General features: G+C 43.3%; 1 protein-coding gene across 1 annotated transcript in view; it reads right to left on the bottom strand.

Moving 5' to 3' along the window:
• Positions 1-22,722, bottom strand: part of USH2A (usherin) — a 1,018,338-nt gene that overhangs the window by 635,919 nt on the left and 359,697 nt on the right. The window contains exon 22 of the mRNA XM_040347840.1: positions 6,837-6,967. Within this exon, the coding sequence (XP_040203774.1) occupies positions 6,837-6,967 (131 nt within the window). The remainder of the gene's footprint in view (positions 1-6,836; positions 6,968-22,722) is intronic.

Raw genomic sequence — 22,722 nt, 5'->3', positions numbered from 1 at the left:
TGACCGCTATATATATATATATATATATATATATATATATATATATATATATATATATATATATATATATATATATAGCGGTCAGTAAGTGTTAAAAAAATCATATATATATATATATATATATATATATATATACACAGTACGTTGCGGTTTGCAAGTGGTTTAACGGGATTGTGGCTGAAGTGTTTTTTGCTTTCTCATGAAACTGGTCTTAGCAGGACATGAGCCGCTGGAACGATTTCTGAAGCGGCAGGGGGGGACGCAACTGTTTCCACCGATTAGTTTGAGAAATTACAAGATTGTGCGGCCGGCTGCTCACATAGATGATCAAAGAGTTAATACTCTTTGATTGCCTCTATGGCCTTGGAGGACCGGAGCAATGTCATGACATCACTTCCGGTCCAGGCTGGAAGTAAATATATATATATATATATATATATATATATATATATATATATATATATATATTTTAAGCAAAAAAGCTTTTTTTAGCTTTTGCTTTTAAAGGTTAAGAAGAGATTTGGGGTATTTTTGACCCTAGATCTTTCCTGTGGTATCACAGTTAAAAAATACAACGTTGTCAATTAAAATCAAGGGAATCGCAGCTGCGCATCACACATACATAACCCAATGACCAAACACACCTGGTTTAGGCACACAATTAATGGAGCACAGCTCAGAGTGGGAACACCCCCAGACTTTAGTAAATTTAGCAGTCCTGTGTATGGGGGGGGGTTCCAGTGAGCTGAATGTGCTATTTGAAAAGGGTGCATCCAGAGATAAGGGTCCTGGTTGGATGGATGTGTGGAGGTAGGTCTGTCACTTTGTCAATAGGACAAATACTTGCTAATCATAATGGTAATAGAACTCAGATGCAGTCCATAAAGAAACACTAGTGTGATTAACGCAGGTATGCAAAGGCTTCAATAGGTACAAATATAGCACAAATATGGCGCTGGGCTGCAGATATGGGGGAGAGTATAAGGCACAGGGGTCAGGCTGGTATGTCCATAATGTAAAACATTAGGTAGAGATGACAGAGCTCACCAGCTGGTTGGTAACAGTCCTTCACCTGTGTAGCCTCTCAATACCCCATTATATTATTATATACCAGCTGCGTTTCCCTTGATTTTAATTGACAACGTTGTCTTTTTTAACTGTGATACCACTCTGTTTAGCTGCCATTTTCTATATGTCTTTTGTTGCACTACATTTTTTCTACTTAATACAATTCTGTGTTTTTTCCATAGTGTTCTAATCCTGGTCTTCTTTGGGGGAACTATTTTCTCTTGTTTTGTTAGCAAATGCAGTGTGGTTTGGATGCAGTGGATCGCATGGTACAAAACAACCATGCGATCTGGTTGCGATGTGACTCCAAAAAAAGGTGCCTGCATTTTTTTGGTGTCATGTGGTACGATTTAAACACATTTAAAGAGGCTGAAACCTCCAAAAAAAAACTGCAAGACAAAGACATAATGAGCTAGTATGCATCACATACTTGCATTAAAAAGACTTGCCTTAAAACTAAGCCCTGCAGCGACATCCACACACGATTGACATGGCCAACATCTTGCTTCTGGGCTCTGGCGCCGGAGTTGCGATGATGTCACTCCCACTCATGCACATGGGAGTTGCTGGTCACGGCACGAGCCCTGAAGAAATGGCATGGGTGGCTGTTTCTTCAGAGCACATGTGTAATCGGCACAGTTTACAGTAATTATCTCCTAAACAGTGTGGGGCAGATCCACATACATCTGCGCCGGGCGCAGCTTATGAAAGATACGCTATGCCGCTGTAACTTACTTTGATTTGGTTTGAATCCTCAACGAATTTGCGCCGTAAGTTACGGCGGCGTAGTGTATCTCTCGCGGCGTAAGGGCGCGGAATTCAAATTCGGCGGGTAGGGGGCGTGTTTCATTTAAACTGCGCACGCGCCATCCGTAAAAACTCCCAGGGTGCATTGCTCCAAATGACGTCGCAAGGACGTCATTGTTTTCGACGTGAACGGAAATGGCGTCCAGCCCCATTCACGGACGACTTACGCAAACAACGTAAAATGTTCAAAATTATACGCGGGAACGACGGCCATACTTAACATTGAGTACGCCACCATATAGCAGCTTTAACTATACGCCGGAAAAAGCAGAGCGGAAACAACGTAAAAAAATGCGACGGCCGCTCGTACGTTCGTGGACCGTCGGAAATAGCTAATTTGCATACTCAACGCGGAATACGACGGAAATGCCACCTAGCGGCCGGCGAAAAATTGCATCTAAGATCCGACGGCGTACTAAGGCGTACACCTGTCGGATCTAACCCAGATGCCGTCGTATCTTGTTTTGTGGATACCAAAACAAAGATACGACGGGCATAATTTGAAATTACGCAGCGTATCAAGAGATATGCCGCGTAATTTCTTTGAGGATCTGCCCCTGTAAGTTTAGGAGATATTTACAGTACCTATAGGGAAGTCTAATTATAGTCTTACCTATAGGTACAAACAAAAAAAGGGAGGTTACTTCCTCTTTAAAATGAATTGCACTGCACTAGGTAGCATGTGAATTGCACAGGAATGCGGTGCAGTGCGGTTCCTGTGCGATTCACATGCAGGTTATAATGAAGGTGAAGTTTGGTTCCTTGGACCTGCTGCTTGCTAGGAGACACCCATTGGTGGACATAGGAACTGCACCCTTCAGGTCTGTGGACCACAGAGCCCCAGCACAATACTGCACAGTGATGAGCTGTATGTGTACCTGGATGTCTCCTGGACCCACCAGTAGTGGTAACCGGCTTTTTATCCCAAAATTGTAAACAGGAGTGCTGCAGTACTGTATGGTGTTACCTACCAAAGTGCATCATAGGAGAAACTCTTTTGCATCAGATTCTTCCTCTGATACTGGTCTCCCCTCACTGAACAACAAGCCCTCATATAACGGCGGAGAAAAACTTTACAAGCACAACAAAAAAAACTGCGGCTACGAATTAAAAGCCAAACACGTTCAGCCTAAACTGCGGCATTTCCGATCCATTTTATCTCCTCTTCAGCCTTATTTAAACATTTGATATTTTACAAACATGCATTTCATTATTGTAGTTTAATAATTAAAACCAGAACTGGTGTCATGCCCAATTAATGTGCCCTGGTATTATGCCTATTAGTTTCTCCATTAGTGAATTCAACAATACTAATGGGATTATGAGCATGAGATGCTAATTGGGCGTGACATAAGGAACTGGCTTACTTCTTGGCATACCCTTGCTAATGATGAAATTAATGAGCATTTTATTAAATGCTGTCTCATCAAAGTGTCCTTAGTTAGCGTTAAAATTGTTACAAATGATGCAGCATTCCAAATGTTGCATTGAGTACGTGAAGAAGATTTCTCACTCTTAGTTTGGTAGTCATGTCTAAGATTCGCTCGTTAGGCCCTATAATGTGTTGTTTCAGAAACTGTCAGGTGGGCACAGGTTCACTGACAGCTAAGAGACAAGTCACGCTGCAATACAAAAAGATGGCGATGGGAAGTGTCATCAACTTGACATCATCCCATGCTGGCCAATGAGAATGGCTGCAGCCTGGCAGGTTAGAAGATACCAATTCCAGTAGGGGCCATTGGGCTGTTATAAGGAGGTTAAGTATCACAAAATTTATCTCTGCTTTAACCCCCCTGGCGGTATTCCCGAGTCTGCCTCGGGGTAAGATTTCTTTACCAAAATCGGTTTCCCCGAGCCAGACTCGGGCTCGCCTCGCAGCAGCCACAGACAAAGTTACTTACCTTGTCCCTGGATCCTGCGATGCCTCCCCGCTGTGTGAGCGAGCAGCGTCCTCGCTCGATTCACACAGTGTCCCTGTGTACCGCCGATCTCCGTTCCCTATGACGTTACCACGCACGGGGGCGGAGAACGGCGCCAAATTAAAAAAAGTAAATAAACACATTACATACAGTATACAGTACTGTAATCTTATAGATTACAGTACTGTATGTAAAAAATACACCCCCCCCCCTTATCCCTAGTCGTCTGCCCAGTGTCCTACATGTTCTTTTATATAATAAAAACTGTTCTTTCTGCCTGCAAACTGGAGATTGTCCATAGCAACCAAAAGTGTCCCTTTATGTCAAAAGTGGTTTTAGAGCAGCTAGAAAACAGCGATAATAAATTATAATCACTTGCAGAATTGTGCGATAGCGATTTGTGGGGAAATTCGTCATAAAAAAATAAAAGTAATGACAGTGACAATTATGCAACTGAGAACATTTCAGTGTTTTTGATTTGATTACATTATTGAATAATTTTTATTATAATTACATTATTATTTGTTATAATTATTTATAGTTATTTATTATAATTTATGATTTTGTTTTTCAAACTTTGTCATACCCGGTATGTCTACTAGACTCTTGTTTGGACAGATTTAACCACTTAAGGACTGCCTCCTGCACATATACGTCAGCAGAATGGCACTGGTGGGCACATGTACGTACAGGTACGTCCTGTACTAGTACCCAGCCGTGGGTCGCGGGCGCGCTCCCGTGACTCGGTCCGAAGCTCCGTGACACCAGCGGACCCGATCGCCGCTGGAGACCCGCGATCGGTCCCTGTGCTTCACTGTGGCGGCTGCATCGAACGTGTCATCCCTTTTATAGGGGGACACAATCGATGACATCACACCTACAGCCACACCCCCCTACAGTTGTAAACACACTTCAGGGAACACATAACCCCATCAGCGCCCCCTGTGGTTAACTCCCAAACTGCAACTGTCATTTTCACATCAAACAATGCATTTTAAATGCATTTTTTGCTGTGAAAATGACAATGGTCCCAAAAATGTGTCAAAATTGTCCGATGTGTCCGCCATAATGTCGCAGTCACGAAAAAAAACGCTGATCGCCGCCATTAGTAGTAAAAAAATGTTTTTTTATAAAAATGCAATAAAACTATCCCCTATTTTGTAAACGCTATAAATTTTGCGCAAACCAACCGATAAACGCTTATTGCGATTTTTTTACCAAAAATAGGTAGAAGAATACGTATCGGCCTAAACTGAGTAAAACAATATTTTTTTTATATATTTTTGGGGGATATTTATTATAGCAAAAAGTAAAAAATATTGCATTTTTATCAAAATTGTCGCTCTATTTTTGTTTATAGCGCAAAAAATAAAAAACCGCAGAGGTGATCAAATACCACCAAAAGAAAGCTCTATTTGTGGGAAAAAAAGGACGCCAATTTTGTTTGGGAGCCACGTCGCACGACAGCGCAATTGTCAGTTAAAGCGACGCAGTGCCGAATTGCAAAAAGGGGCAAGGTCCTTTACCTGCATTTTGGTCCGGGTTTTAAGTGGTTAAGCGAGTTATTCCTAAGAATTACAGGCCTACAATTTAAAACGCCAAATTTCCATGCAATAATGGTACCGTTTTCAGCAACTAAAATCTGAAATAATCATACCGCCAGGGAGGTTAATGAAGAGCGATTTGGGGAGGGGGAGACGCAACTCATCCATGCGTTTTTACGCCACTGCAAGTGTGAACTTGGCCATAGGGCACTGTTAGACCTTTGAGCTGGGGAATGGCACAATTATTTATAATGGCACCCAACATACTTTCTGGTGTAATGCCTTAGGCCTCGTACACACGACCGAGAAACCCGACGGGCGAAACACATGGTTTTGCTCGTCGAGTTCCTTGTGAAGCCGTCGAGAAACTCAACAAGCCAATTTTCTCCATTCCCGTCAAGGAAATAGAGAACATGCTTTCTTTTTGTCTCGTCGAGTTTCTCGACAGTTTCCTCGACGAAAATGTACACACGACCGGTTTCCTCAGCAAAAAAAATATCTCCCAGCAAGTTTCTTGCTGGTTTTCGCCGAGAAACTCGGTCGTGTGTACGAGGCCTTAGGCTGCGTTCACACTGCTGCCGAATGTGGCTCGCAGCAGGGGTCCGGTGCATCCCTGAGCCAAAGACACACAGGACTTCTATGCAATCTGCTTCACAGCTTCCCCAGGGATATGTGAACTGGCTCCATAGAGAGCCGGTCACAATCTCTTGTAATGCGAATAGGATGCGGTGAAACCCACATCCAATTCGCACTAGTGTGAACCCAGCCTTAAAAAAGTTCAGGTTGGGTTTTTGTTTTATTGCCATGCTTTGGCAGCCTATTCATAATGAATAGACCACCTCAAGGCAGCTTATGTTAATATCTGGCTTATCAAAAGTTTGTGAACTTACAAGGTGATAATACAGTCACTTTTGTAATTTTACAAAGCAATACTATTTTAGTCGGAAACTCTCTTTTAAAAGAACAGGAAGCTTTTCAAAGGGATTTCAAAATCTGTCCAATCATAACCTTCGTTGGTTGTCACTCATCCCCCATTGCCCCTTCCTGCCCATACTTGGTCAGCTTTCGACACAACTGTCCCTGTTTGTGAATGGGTACATTTATATATTGTTCTTTATTAAGAGTTTGATTAAATGTGGTTTTTGGGTTAAAAAAAAAAAAAACCTGAAAACATATAGGAAAACACAAGCCCTGATGAAATACAATAAATACAACGTCATTATCAAGGTCAACATATTTCCACACTTGCCTGTGTTATCCTTAAAATGTGAGCTTGTAGTAAATAGATAACTAATTAAATTGGAAACTGCCTCAGGTGTTTCAATAGTTCTTTCCCAAAGAACTCCAATCTTCAAAGGTTTTAAAGAACCCATTAACCTGGATCAATAGGAAAAATGGAAACAGCGAATGCCTCATCATCTGAGACCATTAAATGTACCAGATGCCTTTGGGAGGCTTGATAGAGATCTTTTTCACTGGTTTCTTCATTGACTCTTACCTGTGGATCAAAAAGGAAGTAAAGGCGCCCTCGTCTTATTTGGAGCACAACGTATTCTTCCTGAGTTCCCGCTGACACAGCACACGCCAGCAAACCGTCCGCTTCCTTCGTCCTGAATTGTATTTTAATACCTATTGATCAGGAAGAGAAGGGAGTTATTATAATTACTTATATAGTCCAGTTGTCTTGTGAACACCAGAGAAATGCAGTTACTGCCACAAGCTATTCACATAACTTATGTTAATGACCCCAGATGACTTTATTCAGGTGAAGAAATGCAGGTGATCTTCTTTATTAAAGAAAAGCTGTCAGGAAATTAAAAAAAACAACCTCCCACATTGTAGTAGACACTTTTACTGCTGCTGTGACCCCCTCAGCCCACTGCCTCTCTGTAAAATAGCTGGAACCTTCAGGTATGGTGGAGTGTAGGACATGCCACTTGCCCCTCAACAAAGTAGGGCACGGTGGTCTTAATGGCCCATCTTCAGGTCCAGATGTTGTCACATTATGTTCAGGGGTGACCTTTGATGTGCAATAATGCTAACTATTGCGAACAATTGGCAAAAAAAATTCAGGGGGTAGTTATGAGGTGTTCCGTGGCACTTCAATTTCCTGTTCGCTGTTCGGCAAACAGGCGAACACCCGATGTTCGTGTCGAACTTACATTCGACTCGAACATCAAGCTCATTCCTACTAATGATCAATCAACTGCTAAAACCAATGGCCAGTACTCCATACTCATACTACTAGGCCTCTCTGCAGCCGTTGATACTTTTGACCAACCCCTCCTCCTCAAAAAACTCCACTCTCTTGGCCTTCAAGACTTTGCTCTCTCCTGGTTCTCCTCTTACCTATCACAGGGTTCCTTCAGTGTTACCTGTAACTCTGTTTCCTCCTCTTCACTCCCTCTTTCTGCAGGGGCACCCCAAGGTTCTGTCCTCAGACACCTCCTCTTCTCAATGTACACCTCCTCCCTTGGTCAATTAATAAACTCCTATGGCTTCCAGGACCATCTCTATGTTGACAACACATAAATCTACTCCTCACCTCACTCCTTCAGTCTCCTCTTGTTTACCTAACTTATTAATTGACATATCAGCATGGATGTCACACCAATTCCTCAAACGTAATCTTTCTAAAACTGAGCTTATAATTTTTACTCCGACCCATACCCCCTCCCCTGACTTCTCCATCAAGATCAGTAATACAAGCATCAGTCCCTCCCCTCATGTCAGGGTGCTAGGTACAATACTGGACTCTGACCTTTCCTTTCAGCCCCAAATCCAATCGCTGTCCAAATCTTGCAGACTCCACCTCCAAAACGTCTCCAAAATTACGCCCCTTTTTAACCACTTGCTTACTGGGCACTTATACCCTCTTCCTGCCCAGGCCACTGTTCAGCTTTGAGCGCTGTCACACTTTGAATGATAATTGCGTGCAACACTCTGAACTCTACCCATGTGATTTTTCTTTTCACACAAGTATAGCTTTTTTTTGGTGGTATTTTTTTTATTATTCTCTTTATTTGTTTTTGGTGGTATTTAATCACCACTGGGGTTAAACAAACAAAAAAAGACTGAACACTTTGAATTAATTTTTTTCATATTTTGTTATGAAATTTTGTAAACAGGTAATTTTTCTCCTTCACTGATGGGCAATGATGAGGTGGCACTGATGAGGCTGCACTAATGGGCACTGATAGGTGGCACTGATGGACACTGATGAGGCAGCACTGGTGGATACTTAACAGAAGGCACTGATGAGGCTGTACTAATGGGTGGCAGAGATGGGCACTGATTAGTGGCACTGATGGGCATCGATAGACAGCACGGGAGGTGGCACTGATAAGCTGCACTGATTGGCAGCAATGATGGACACTGATAGATGGCACTGATGGGCACCGATTAGCAGCACTGGAGGGCACTAATTAGCAGCACTGGTGGGTACTATGGGGACCAATGTCTCTCTAACAGAAGCCAGTTAATGGCTTTCTTCTTTTCTTCATGCTGATAGCTTCTGTTTACTTCCCTTGGTAAAGGGCCCGCTGTGATAGGCCCTTTACCTTGATCAGTGATTACCTGAGTCCCAAGGACTCAGCAAACACAGAGTGTGTCAGTCGCGCACCCAATGGGGCGTGCTGGCAGCGTGAATAGGATAATGTACATGGATGCCCACCCAGCTTTTTAATCCTGCGCTGTAGCCGTCTATCGGCTATAGAGCGGGCACCAAGTGGTTAACTGTTAAAACCACTAAGCAACTTATTAATTTCCTCTTTATCTCTTGCCTTGACTATTGTAACTCTCTCCTCATTGGGCTACCTCTCCACAAGTTATCTCCTCTTCAGTCTATCATGAATGCCACTAGCAGGCTCATCCACCTTACCAACCATTCAGTGTCTGCCACCCCTCTCTGCCGATCCCTCCACTGGGTTCCTATTGCCCAACTAATAAAATTCAAAACACTAAAAATAACACACAAAGCCATTCTCAACTCTGCCCCGAGCTACATCACCAATCTTGTCTTCAAATATCACCCAAACCGTCTTCTCTGCTCCTCCCAAGACCTCCTGCTCTCTAGCCCCCTAGTCTCCTCCTCCCATGCTCGTCTCCAGGACTCCTCCAGAGCCTCTCCAATCCTCTGGAACTCACTACCCAAATATGTCCAGTAATCTTCTACTCTGTTCACTTTTAGCCAATCCCTGAAAACTCATCTCTTACAGGGGTTGTAAACCATCCTATGCATTAAGGTGAAAAAACACCTTGCAGTCACCGCCCCCTCCCCCGAGCTCATGTTTTACTTACCTGAGCCCCGAATTTCCGAGGACGCGATCCCCCGTCGTTCTCCCCATGCCTGATTGGCTTTTCATTGGACAGATTGATAGCAGCGCAGCCGGGGGGCGGGGCCGTGTCATCTAATCGGCGGCTATGGATGCCGATTGTATGGCACGGGAGTTTGCCCACAAGGTAACACCCTCTGAAGAGAGCCTCCCAGAGGGGGTAAGCTCTTGCGTGTAGGAGCCGCGAGAGCCGCCGTGGGACCCCAGAAAATAGAAGATCAGGGCCACTCTGTGCAAAGCGAACTGCACAGTGGAGGTAAGTATGACATGTTTGTTATTTTTAAAAAAAAGAAGCTTTAGGCCCCTTTCACATGGGGCGGATTAGTAATGATCGGCCTCCGTATGCTCCGATTGCTCAGCGGAGATCGCCCCGTTGATCCCCGCTGAGCCGGCAGATGACACTGTGCAGGGACCGCCCTGTCTTTTCTCCGCTCTCCCCTATGGGGGGGATCGGATGAACACGAACCGTATGTCCGTGTTCACCCGATCCGCTCTGCAGACGGAAGAAAAAATACGGTTTCCTTCCATCTGCAAAATCGGATCTTTGCGGAGGCGGACGATTACGTGTGTCAGCGGATGTTCATCCGCTGACACCCGCAATCTTATTGGGACCAATGTATGTCCCTTTTTCATCCGCAAACGGATGGATGAAAAAACGGACATACGGTCCGCACGTGTGAAAGGGGCCTTAGTGTCACTTTAAGGGAGGCCTATCCTACCTTCAGCTAACAACCAAATCTTGTACCTCCCTCATCAGTTCATCCCTCACAGTTACTACCTTTTGTTACACCAGCCCCTCTCTATTAGATTGTAAGCTTGCATGAACAGGGCCCTCCTAACCCTTTTGTATTGAATAGTATATTTGCTGTATTTTCTCCCCTTATATTGTAAAGTGCTGTGCAAACTGTTGATGCTATATAAATCCTGTATATTAGTAATAATAATATTCATTTTTTCTTTTAGGGATTTGATGTATCTCTCAGTGACTTGTAACCAAGTTTGTGGTAGATATGTGTTTAATAAAAAGTTGCACAAATATCTTGTAACATACAAAATTGAAATTACTATAATTTGACTCTACAGGGCCATTGGTTTTGGGAAGTGTATATATATATATATATATATATATATATATATATATATATATATATATATATATATATATATATATATATATATATATATATATATATATATATATATATATATACTGTGTATATATATATATATATATATATATATATGAGGGTTTAATGTAATTTCCAGCAAAAAAGCTCATTTTAACGTGTTTAAAATACAAAAACAAAAAATTCCCTGGTAGACACATTGGTTAAAATTCCACGACTAGTAGTTTTGTGCATATGTTGTTTTTTTTTCGGAGAGGGTCTCCTTATTCCTTTGGGTTTGGGGACTACTAATAGTTGAGGTGTTGTTATCTATTCAAACTGTATAAAGTATATAAGTCATGGTCATAGGGATTTTATTTCGGGTTGGATATCATGTGTTTGTTCTGTGGAAAACACTGCATGCAACCTCAGCCTTGTTTTCTGCAAATGAAGTAATTTACTAAAGAGTAGAGCCTATTGATTTTTAGCTGGAAGGCTGGGATTCTCTCAGAAATCTAAGCGATGTTTTGAATAAAGCGATCTCATTTTGAGAATCTAAATCCATAGAGACAAATTATTCCTCGTCACAGTTCATACTGGTATAAACTGTCTTTAATGGCATTCTGTTTGTGATAAAAGAAATTCAGAAAATGTATTTCATTGTTCCGTTGTTTTTATTCAGAGTTTACTATACTCTGGAAAGGCAATATGATGCATCTATACCAACAATGTTGCACTTGTACCAATAAAATGCATCTGTACCAAAATAACGCACCTTCACCAATACAATGTACATGTGCTGCCAACTTACAGATGAGCTAATTGAAGATACAACTTTTTCTGCTGGAAACTTTGAGGATGAATTACTCCAGAGTGACCCACGAACCAACATGCGCCTAAAAACAGGCTACATCCCGCCGACGTCGCTTGCACACGCCGGCGTAGGGTGGGCGCACATATGGGCTGGGCGCATGGTGCTGCTCCCATTGATTAGCCATGCAAATGAGGAAAATACACCGATTCACGAACGTGCCTGTGCCCGGTGCATGCTACGCGAGATGCACATAAGTTGTACGTCCGGCGTAAAGTTATTCCCTATAAATGAGGTGCAACCCGGCAACAGACATGCACAGGTCTGCACCAGGGAACACAAGCCGGCGTATTGTGAGTTGGACGTGTGTCTGGCTGGGCGTACGTTATGTTCACGGCGTACCAGGTGATCCTGCGTAGCTTAGGCAGTTGTGCCAGTGTGGTTGTGAGCAGGCGCAGGGGGGTGCTGTGCATGCGTCCACATCATGGCGCATGCGCAGTTCGTGATACGTACCTGTCTAGCGCTCGGCCCATCATTTGCATTGGGGCCATGCCTCATTTACATGGGGTCATGCCCACTTCCACCTATGCCGGCGTGCGCCTTCGAAACCCACGCCACGCTGGCGCAGCGTTGGGAGCACTGGCTTGCTGAATGCAATGCTTGCCACTCTGCGCACGTTGGCGTGGCGTACGGTGTTTTCTCTACGGCGGCATAATGTGCGCCTTGCTCTCTGTGAATCTGGGCCTAAGTGCGTAGTGCTATGATTAAGCACTAAGTTTTGGTGCGATACTAAAGGCTACCTTTTTTTTAACAGTGATGTTGCCCAGAAGGGGCACTTTCCCCCTTATCTGGCAGTCCTTTGCCAGCCCTTTCAGCTTCTCCCTCCTCTGGGTGCCTCCTGCAGCAAGAGAGGTGCTAAGAAGGTACCCATGCCTGTGCATTCACAAGCTGGATTTTGTGCATGCATAGACACATACAGCGTCAGTAAGCCACACCCCCGCTCCCTTCTCATAGGAAAAATATCTGGACAGCCTTACTCCAAAAATGTTGCTTTTATTGTAAAAATAAAATCACAGCATACATGTCACAGCAAACAGGATACCAGCTGACGCGTTTCACACTAAAACTTAGTGCTTAGTGCTATGATTAAGCACTACGTTTTGGTGTGAAACGCGTCAGATGGTATCCTGTTTGCTGTGACATGTATGTTGTCATTTTATTTTTACAATAAAAGCAACATTTGTGGAGTGCAGCTGTCCAGATATTTTTCCTTCATTTTGCATTATCACATGCATTGCCAGCACCCGTGGCTTCTGATCTGGTGAAGAGGTTCATCACTTTGCCTTGAGCGGTAATTTCCTTTCTCTACCCTTCTCATAGGAGTTTGACTGAGGGCAGCAGGAGCCTACTACATCTACCTCACTGGACAACATGACTGCAAATGAAGTTGGGTTTACATCATGGGGTGTTTCATTTACTATTGACTTTTTTTGGGGAATAATTAACCATGGATACATATTATGTATCAGTTTATCTGGGGGTTCCCTTATTTAAGAGATTCTGATAAATGACCCTTATACACCCCCACATCCACCAGACCAGGAATGCGGGGATGAGGCATTGCTGGGGACAGGGGATAAAAACAGGAGGTCGCTCCGTGTTTTTACCTCCCCAACGGCCCACCTATAAGTGGATATGGTGGCACTTGGATGAGTACACATTACTGCGGCCCCAATGCTTGGCATTATGGTGCACCAATATTAGCTCTACATGCTGTGTTTGACAAGTGACACCACCTGTCAAGTTCTCCCATGTAAATAAATTAGGCTATGCTGCAATGTCCCACTATGTAAATCCAACCTAAATCATGTCGTCCAGTGGTTTCCATTCAACATGAATAACAATTAACAACAACCTTCTGACACAATGATCGTCATGATCCCACTGACTACTACTCCCACAGCTACTCCACTCTCAAATGACAGCTCCAAGACTGGAGACCGAATGTCAACAAACTGTATGGGGATCCTGGCTGACATCATTGACCAAATCCGTAAGTCAATGACATCACCCTATCAACTTGTTGACATTTAGCACCTGTCTGAGATGCTGTCATTTTAAATGGGAGTAGCTGTAGAAAATTATACGATTAAACGAAAAGGATAATTTATAAAAAAGTATGATGGACATTGCCATCTTAATTACGGGCACTCCTGTGTATACTTCCGGGATGCGGTGAATGCTGTCCCAGCATTCACCGCTCTATCCCGCGCATGCGCAGTGTAACGGCGAGCCGCGCCGTCAACACTGCATAGCTGCTATGACAACTGCCGGCAGCGTCCTGAAAAGGACACACCCCGCTGTGACCAGCAGACAATCCCATAATCCATTGCGGTGAAAGCGACACGCCCAGTCCCGCAACGCTAGAACCAGGAAGTGCCTGGTCGAGGAGACATAAATAAGGTATCTAAATGTTTTTAAATTATTTGAACTGCGAACTCGTTATGTACATCGGGGGGACTATTATTAAAGCCAAAGTCAGAAAATCGGGTGAACCTCCACTTTAAGGACAACCAACGATGCAGGCAGTAGTGTATTTAGGTTTTTGTGCTGCCCTAGGTCTGACTAAACTCCTGCAACCCCTAATTTAAAAATGACCCACCCCTTCCTGTCAAGACCACACCCCTTTCTGTTTAAGACTCTCCCTGAAATTTTCAAGTGGGGACACTAGTTCTGATGGCCTGGGGGGGGGGGGGGGGTTTCGGGCACAATGGATTCCCTTAATTTGCATAGATTTCCTTTCACTTCCTGTTTGGCTATATGGCAGGAAGTGAAGGGAAATCTGTGCAATGAGACAGGGATGGTAAAAAATAAACTGAGGGACTAGAACCCTTCCTTACTCTATCCAAAAAAATATAAAAAAAGATAAGTGTTGCCTGTAGTTCTACTTTAAAGGGGTTGTAAAGGTAAAACATTTTTATTCCTAAATAGCTTCCTTTACCTTAGTGCAGTCCTCCTTCACTCACCTCATCCTTCCATTTTGTTTTTGAATGTCCTTATTTCTTCTGAGAAATCCTCACTTCCTGTTCTTCTGTCTGTAACTCCACACAGTAATGTGAGGCTTTCTCCCTGGTGTGGAGAAAGCCTCTTGAGGGGGAAGGGGGTGAGCAGGAGGGTCAGGACGCCCACTAACACACAGCTCCTTTCTCTATTTGCAAATTAGAGAGCGTCCTGACTCTCCTGTAGTCCAAGGGAGGGGGCGATCACAACACTCCACACCAGGGAGAAAGCCTTGCAGTACTGTGTGGAGTTACAGACAGAAGAACAGGAAGTGAAGATTTCTCAGAAGAAATAAGGACATTTAAAAGCAAAATGGAAGGATGAGGTAAGTGAAGGAGAACTGCACAAAGGTAAAGGAAGCTATTTAGGGATTTTTTTTTTACCTTTACAACCCCTTTAAGCACAAATGTCTGATAATTTTATGGAGAGGACTAAAAAGATATAACCATGCCAATGGTGCAGCACAAAACACATGCAAGGTTTGTGGTCCAGGATGATAGGACAGTCAAAATTAAAAGCAGCGCTGACCCCCCCCCCCCCCCCCACAGTTGCGGAATGCCAGAAGCAGTGCGGCTGCTTTATGGGGGCGCTAGACTAATTTGCCTCTTAGCCCAGTCCGCCCACAAGACTGGCACTACACTAACAGTGTAGCGCAAGCCAGCGGGGACTCTTTTCGTGCTGCCCCTCTGCAAAGTGCCGCCCTAGGCCTGGGCCCTGTTGGCCCAGGCCAGGATACAGCATTGGATGCAGGTAAGAGATGAGTGAAAGGAAAAAGTTTCTTTAAGCAGTTGCAGTATCCAACAATATGAATAAAAGAGGATCATTGTAAACGGCGCTATATGGTTTGTTCCAGACACTGTAACTGTCGCTTTTGCTGAACAGCTTGGTCTGCATGTAAATGCATATGTGTGATTTTATTTATACCGTATATATATATATATATATATATATATATATATATATATATATATATATATATATATATATATAATCTCACAAAATGAGTACACCCCTCAAATTTTTGTAAATATTTTAATTCTATCTTTTCATGTGACAACACTGAAGAAATTACACTTTGCTACAATGTAAAGTAGTGAGTGTACAGGTTGTATAACAGTGTAAATTTGCTGTCCCCTCAAAATAACTCAACACACAGTCGTTAATGTCTCAACCGCTGGCGCGCCGTGACGTCATTTTTTCGAACGGCGACGCGCGTAGCGTAATTCCGTATTCCCCGACGGCTTACGCAAACGACGTTATTTTTTACATTTCGACGCGGGAACGACGGCCATACTTTATACAGCAATACGTTTGCTGTGTAAACTTAAGGCACCAAAAACGACGACTAACTTTGCGACGGGAAACTAGACTAGCGGCGACGTAGCGAACGCGAAAATCCGTTGTGAATCGCCGTAACTCCTAATTTGCATACCCGACGCTGGTTTATGACGCGAACTCCCCCCAGCGGCGGCCGCGGTACTGCATCCTAAGATCCGACAGTGTAAAACAATTACACCTGTCGGATCTTAGGGATATCTATGCGTAACTGATTCTATGAATCAGTCGCATAGATACTCTGAGAGATACGACGGAGTATCTGAGATACTCCGTCGTATCTCCTTTGTGACTCTGGGCCATGATGTATAACACCATAGAAGGTAAAGCGGGGGGTGGGGGGTGGGCGGTACCCCATGGTTTTGGCTAGGTTTTCCACTACTGCGACCCCAAAGTCGCGCGATTTACAGTGCGACTTTGCAATGCAATTTTTGATGCAATGCCATGCGACTGTCTGAACAAAGTAGTACAAAAACCTTTTTTGGAGTCTCTGCGACTTGAGTCGCACCAATTAGAATGGGGACGATTGAAATACATGGGTATTGTCTTGTCATGCGACTTCACATGTGTCACGTCACGGAATAACTCGCAGTAGTGGAAACAAAGCCTTAAAGATGCCAATAAAGAAATGAAGATTGAAAGTGAAATTCCGCATTGCTTTTCATAAGAGCAAGATCAGATTTCTACATGAAAATACGTGTAAAATGAAAAACTCTATCAGAGACAGAGGAATAAAGGATAAAAAACAGGAAAACAGTTATGAGGGAAAAACCCAGATTTAATTTACCCGAGAATGTTTACTGAAAGGTGTTTCACATCTACGGTGTACTCAGCACAGCGAGACAGTTGAGGCCACAAGTACACATTGACAGGATTGTTTGCCAGTAACCTCCTGTGCATAATATAGTAATGATCAGTCTGACCTGTAGGCTAAGGTTTGATATTTTGTATGCAGAGCCACTGACATGAGCTGCAGTTCAAACAGATTGTCTGCTGCTAGTTTAACCACCTGTCTATCACAATTCTGAATGGGCTTTGGATTCCTGCTATAAAAATTGTCTGCAGTCTTGTCACTGCCTCTCGTCCGGAGCTCTTTGTCTCTCCGTCTTCTTTGTTCCAGCATTCCCAAGGCACCAAATGACACTGATAACTCGGCAAACTAGCTACATTTCTTTGGTAGCGGTAAATATTTGATGCTGTTTTTACTGAAAAACACTTATAGCAATTTGTTACTCCCTGTCTCATATACAAGGGCTCATTCACAGCACACAGTGCACATCAATGTGTGCAGGACACATACGCCTGGCTGGTGCCCATTGTCAACATGTGCTGCCTTGCATTGGGATCTGCTTGATTTTTGCAGTGCTTGAATTCAATGCAATTCATAGGAGCTGTAGCTTGTTGCAATCTGTAATGCCGCGTACACACGACCGTTTTTCATGACAAGAAAAATGCAATTTTTTAACCACTTGCCGACCTCCTCATGTACATATACGTCAGCAGAATGGCACGGACAGGCACATGTACGTACCTGTACGTGCTCTGCTTGACGTGGGTCCGATCGGGACCCCCCCCGGTACATGCGGCGGTCGGGTTCCCTCGGGGAGCGATCCGGGACGACGGCGCAGCTATTCGTTTATAGCCGCCTCGTCGCAATCGCTCCCCGGAGCTGAAGAGCGGGGAGAGCCGTATGTAAACACAGCTTCCCCGTGCTTCACTGTGGCGGCTGCATCGATCGAGTGATCCCTTATATAGGGAGACTCGATCGATGATGTCAGTCCTACAGCCACACCCCCCTACAGTTGTAAACACACACTAGGTGAACCCTAAATGTTACAGCGCCCCCTGTGTTTAACTCCCAAATTGCAACTGTCATTTTCACAATAAACAATGCAATTTAAATGCATTTTTTGCTGTGAAAATGACAATGGTCCCAAAAATGTATCAAAATTGTCCGAAGTGTCCACATAATGTCGCAGTCACAAAAAAAAATCGCTGATCGCCGCCATTAGTAGTAAAAAAAAAAAAAAAAAAAAAAAAAAAATGCAATAAAACTATCCCCTATTTTGTAAATGCTATAAATTTTGCGCAAACCAACTGATAAACGATTATTGCGATTTTTTTTTTACCAAAAATAGGTAGAAGAATACGTATCGGCCTAAACTGAGGAAAAAAAAAATTATATATGTTTTTGGGGGATATTTATTATAGCAAAAAGTAAAAAATATAGATTTTTTTTCAAAATTGTCGCTCTATTTTTGTTTATAGCGCAAAAACTAAAAACCGCAGATGTGATCAAATACCACCAAAAGAAAGCTCTATTTGTGGGGAAAAAAGGACGCCAATTTTGTTTGGGAGCCACGTCGCACGACCGCGCAATTGTCTGTTAAAGCGACGCAGTCCCGAACTGTAAAAACACCTTGGGTCTTTAGGCAGCATATTGGTCCGGTCCTTAAGTGGTTAAATTGGTCGTTAAAAATGGTGGTGTGTATGCTCCAGAGCATTTTTCTCAACCAGAAAAATGGGTACATTTTTTTTAAGAACCTGCTCTATTTTTTTTGCGTCCTTTTTCACGTTGTGAAAAATGGTCGTGTGTACGCTTTAACGAGGGGGGGGGGGAACGCGCATGCTCAGAAGCAAGTTACGAAACGGGGAAATTAGCAAAAGCAGCCCAAAGAGTGGCACCATTCGAATGAAACCTCCCCTTTATAGTGCCGTCGTACATGTTGTACGTCACCGCGCTTTGCTCAAGCATTTTTTTTCACGAACGTGTGTATGCAAGGCAGGCTTGAGAGGAATCGCGACAAATCACGTCGAGAAAAACGTTGTGTTTTTTTCATGACATGAATAACGGTTGTGTGTACGCGGCATTATACAGGGAGTGCAGAATTATTAGGCAAATGAGTATTTTGACCACATCATCCTCCTAATGCATGTTGTCTTACTCCAAGCTGTATAGGCTCGAAAGCCTACTACCAATTAAGCATATTAGGTGATGTGCATCTCTGTAATGAGAAGGTGTGTGGTCTAATGACATCAACACCCTATATCAGGTGTGCATAATTATTAGTCAACTTCCTTTCCTTTGGCAAAATGGGTCAAAAGAAGGACTTGACAGGCTCAGAAAAGTCAAAAATAGTGAGATATCTTGCAGAGGGATGCAGCACTCTTAAAATTGCAAAGCTTCTGAAGCGTGATCATCGAACAATCAAGCGTTTCATTCAAAATAGTCAACAGGGTCGCAAGAAGCGTGTGGAAAAACCAAGGCGCAAAATAACTGCCCATGAACTGAGAAAAGTCAAGCGTGCAGCTGCCAAGATGCCACTTGCCACCAGTTTGGCCATATTTCAGAGCTGCAACATCACTGGAGTGCCCAAAAGCACAAGGTGTGCAATACTCAGAGACATGGCCAAGGTAAGAAAGGCTGAAAGACGACCACCACTGAACAAGACACACAAGCTGAAACGTCAAGACTGGGCCAAGAAATATCTCAAGACTGATTTTTCTAAGGTTTTATGGACTGATGAAATGAGAGTGAGTCTTGATGGGCCAGATGGATGGGCCCGTGGCTGGATTGGTAAAGGGCAGAGAGCTCCAGTCCGACTCAGACGCCAGCAAGGTGGAGGTGGAGTACTGGTTTGGGCTGGTATCATCAAAGATGAGCTTGTGGGGCCTTTTCGGGTTGAGGATGGAGTCAAGCTCAACTCCCAGTCCTACTGCCAGTTTCTGGAAGACACCTTCTTCAAGCAGTGGTACAGGAAGAAGTCTGCATCCTTCAAGAAAAACATGATTTTCATGCAGGACAATGCTCCATCACACGCGTCCAAGTACTCCACAGCGTGGCTGGCAAGAAAGGGTATAAAAGAAGAAAAACGAATGACATGGCCTCCTTGTTCACCTGATCTGAACCCCATTGAGAACCTGTGGTCCATCATCAAATGTGAGATTTACAAGGAGGGAAAACAGTACACCTCTCTGAACAGTGTCTGGGAGGCTGTGGTTGCTGCTGCACGCAATGTTGATGGTGAACAGATCAAAACACTGACAGAATCCATGGATGGAAGGCTTTTGAGTGTCCTTGCAAAGAAAGGTGGCTATATTGGTCACTGATTTGTTTTTGTTTTGTTTTTGAATGTCAGAAATGTATATTTGTGAATGTTGAGATGTTATATTGGTTTCACTGGTAAAAATAAATAATTGAAATGGGTATAAATATTTTTTTTGTTAAGTTGCCTAATAATTTTGCACAGTAATAGTCACCTGCACACACAGATATCCCCCTAAAATAGCTAACACTAAAAACAAACTAAAAACTACTTCCAAAAATATTCAGCTTTGATATTAATGAGTTTTTTGGGTTCATTGAGAACATGGTTGTTGTTCAATAATAAAATTAATCCTCAAAAATACAACTTGCCTAATAATTCTGCACTCCCTGTAGTTTGCCAGAACGCATTGTGCAAAAATGCAACATGCCCAACACAATGCAGCGTGTGGATGTGAACTGAAGTCATAAGGTATAGAGTAAAACCTTGGTTTGAGAGTAACTTGGTTTGAGAGCGTTTTGCAATACAAGCTAAATATTTTAACCACTTGACAACCGGGCCTATTTTGGCACTTCTCTCCTTCATGTAAAAATCACAATTTTTTTGCTAGAAAATTAATCAGAACCCCCAAACATTATATATATATATTTTTTTTAGCAGACACCCTAGGGAATAAAATGGTGGTCATTGCAACTTTTTTTCTCGCACGGTATTTACGCAATAATTTTTCAAACGCCTTTTTTTGGGGAAAAAAAAACGGTTTCATGAATTAAAAAATAACAAAACAGTAAAGTTAGCCCAATCTTTTTGTATAATGTGAAAGAGGATGTTACGCCGAGTAAATAGATACCTAACATGTCACGCTTTCAAATTGCGCACACTCATGGAATGGTGCCAAACTTCGGTACTTAAAAATCTCCATAGGCGACGCTTTAATTTTTTTTATAGGTTACCATTTTCGAGTTATAGAGGAGGTCTAGTGCTAGAATTGTTGCACACGCTCTAACGCACGTGACGAAACCTCACATGGGGGGTTTGAATGACGTTTACATACGTGGGCGGGACTTGCATGCATGTTCGCTTCTGCGCGCGAGATAACGGGGACAGGGGCGTTTAAAAAAAATATATATATATTTTACTTTTTTTTTTTTTTTTTTTTTTTACACTTTTTTTTTTTTTACATTTTTTTTTTGATCACTTTTATTCCTATTACAAGGAATGTAAACATCCCTTGTAATAGGAATCAGTGTGACAGGTCCTCTTTATGGAGAGATGTGGGGTCAATAAGAACCCACATCTCTCCTCCAGGCTTAGAAGCATGAAATCTGTGAAAAAAAAATAACCGATCGCATGCCATCAGCCACAATTGCGGCTTTGTTTACTTCCAGGTACTGGGCGTGACGTAATTGCATACAGGCAATCGTGATTCCTGATAGGAATTTTTCCTGTCACGAAAATTGAGATCCTGCTCTCAATCTTTTCTTGGCCGGAAATTCTCACAGAAAAAGTGCGATGGAGCATACACACGGTCAGAATTTGCTCACAACGCACTTTTCTCTTCGGGAATCGCGATCGTGTGTACAAGGCATAACGCTGATATACGTCGGCAGAATGGCACGGCTGCACAAAGCAACGTACATGTATGTTGCTTAGAATTTGTCGCGCACCCGCCACAATTTACATGATCGTGCCCGCAGGACCCGTGGACTCGATGTCTGCCAGTGTCCAGCGATCGTGTCACGGAGCTGCAGAACGGGGAGATGTAAACAAGGCATTTCCCTGTTCTGCCTAGTGACAGAACACTGATCTACTGCTCCCTGTCATCGGGAGCAGTGATCACTGTCGTGTCACTTGTAGCCCAGCCCCCACACAGTTAGAATCACTCCCTAGGACACTCTTAACCCCTTCATCGCCCCCTAGTGTTTAACCCCTTCCCTGACAGTGTCATTTACACAGTAATCAGTGCATTTTTATAGCTGTATAAATGACAATGGTCCCAAAACACCCTATGAGTGGCAGATGTAAATGGACTTGTGTCCATTTACAAATGCCTACCTCCAATCCAATCCGAAAAAAAAAAAAAAGTAGAGTGGGTTGCCATCCACCCGCTCTGCTCATTGTGGCCCGTGATCGGTCACCAAGTTGCTTAAGTGGCCCTCACTCATCAAAAGGTTGGGCACCCCTGGTCTATGTTGACCACTTTACCCCAGATGTCTGCATACTTAGATGTGCCTCTTTTAATCATCAACCATGTGATTTGCTAAATGTTGTACCTTCATTAAATGTAACCATATTGCTACACTTAGAGGCGCCTCACTTCTCTTTTATACTCTGTAGCTCCTGCTGTATTTTGCTCCTAATCACAGGCTGGGGGGGGGGGGGGGGGGTTAAACCCTGCAGTTAAGCTGCGCTTTTACTGTACCGCTACACCCTTTAGCTGCCGAGGCAGCAGCAGCTGGGGGTGTACACATGCCATGACAGGAATTATGCGCTCTGTCGCTTTTGGTGTAGCGCCCACCGAACACAACCTATTCAAGTGAACTAAGTCAGCGAAAGTCAGTGTGAAATTCTTTGATCCTGACATGGATGTGCAAGAAAAAAACGCCATATTTGAGCACATAAAATGGTTTCAATGTCCAGAACCCCACGTATAATATAAAGTGAATGAAAGTGTTTTGTTATATCCGATGAG

The sequence above is a fragment of the Rana temporaria genome, chromosome 4 (genome assembly GCF_905171775.1).
Source record: "Rana temporaria chromosome 4, aRanTem1.1, whole genome shotgun sequence".
NCBI lineage: Eukaryota > Metazoa > Chordata > Amphibia > Anura > Ranidae > Rana > Rana temporaria.
Note: the sequence above shows the minus strand (reverse complement) of the source record. Positions and strands in the feature narration are given on the sequence as shown.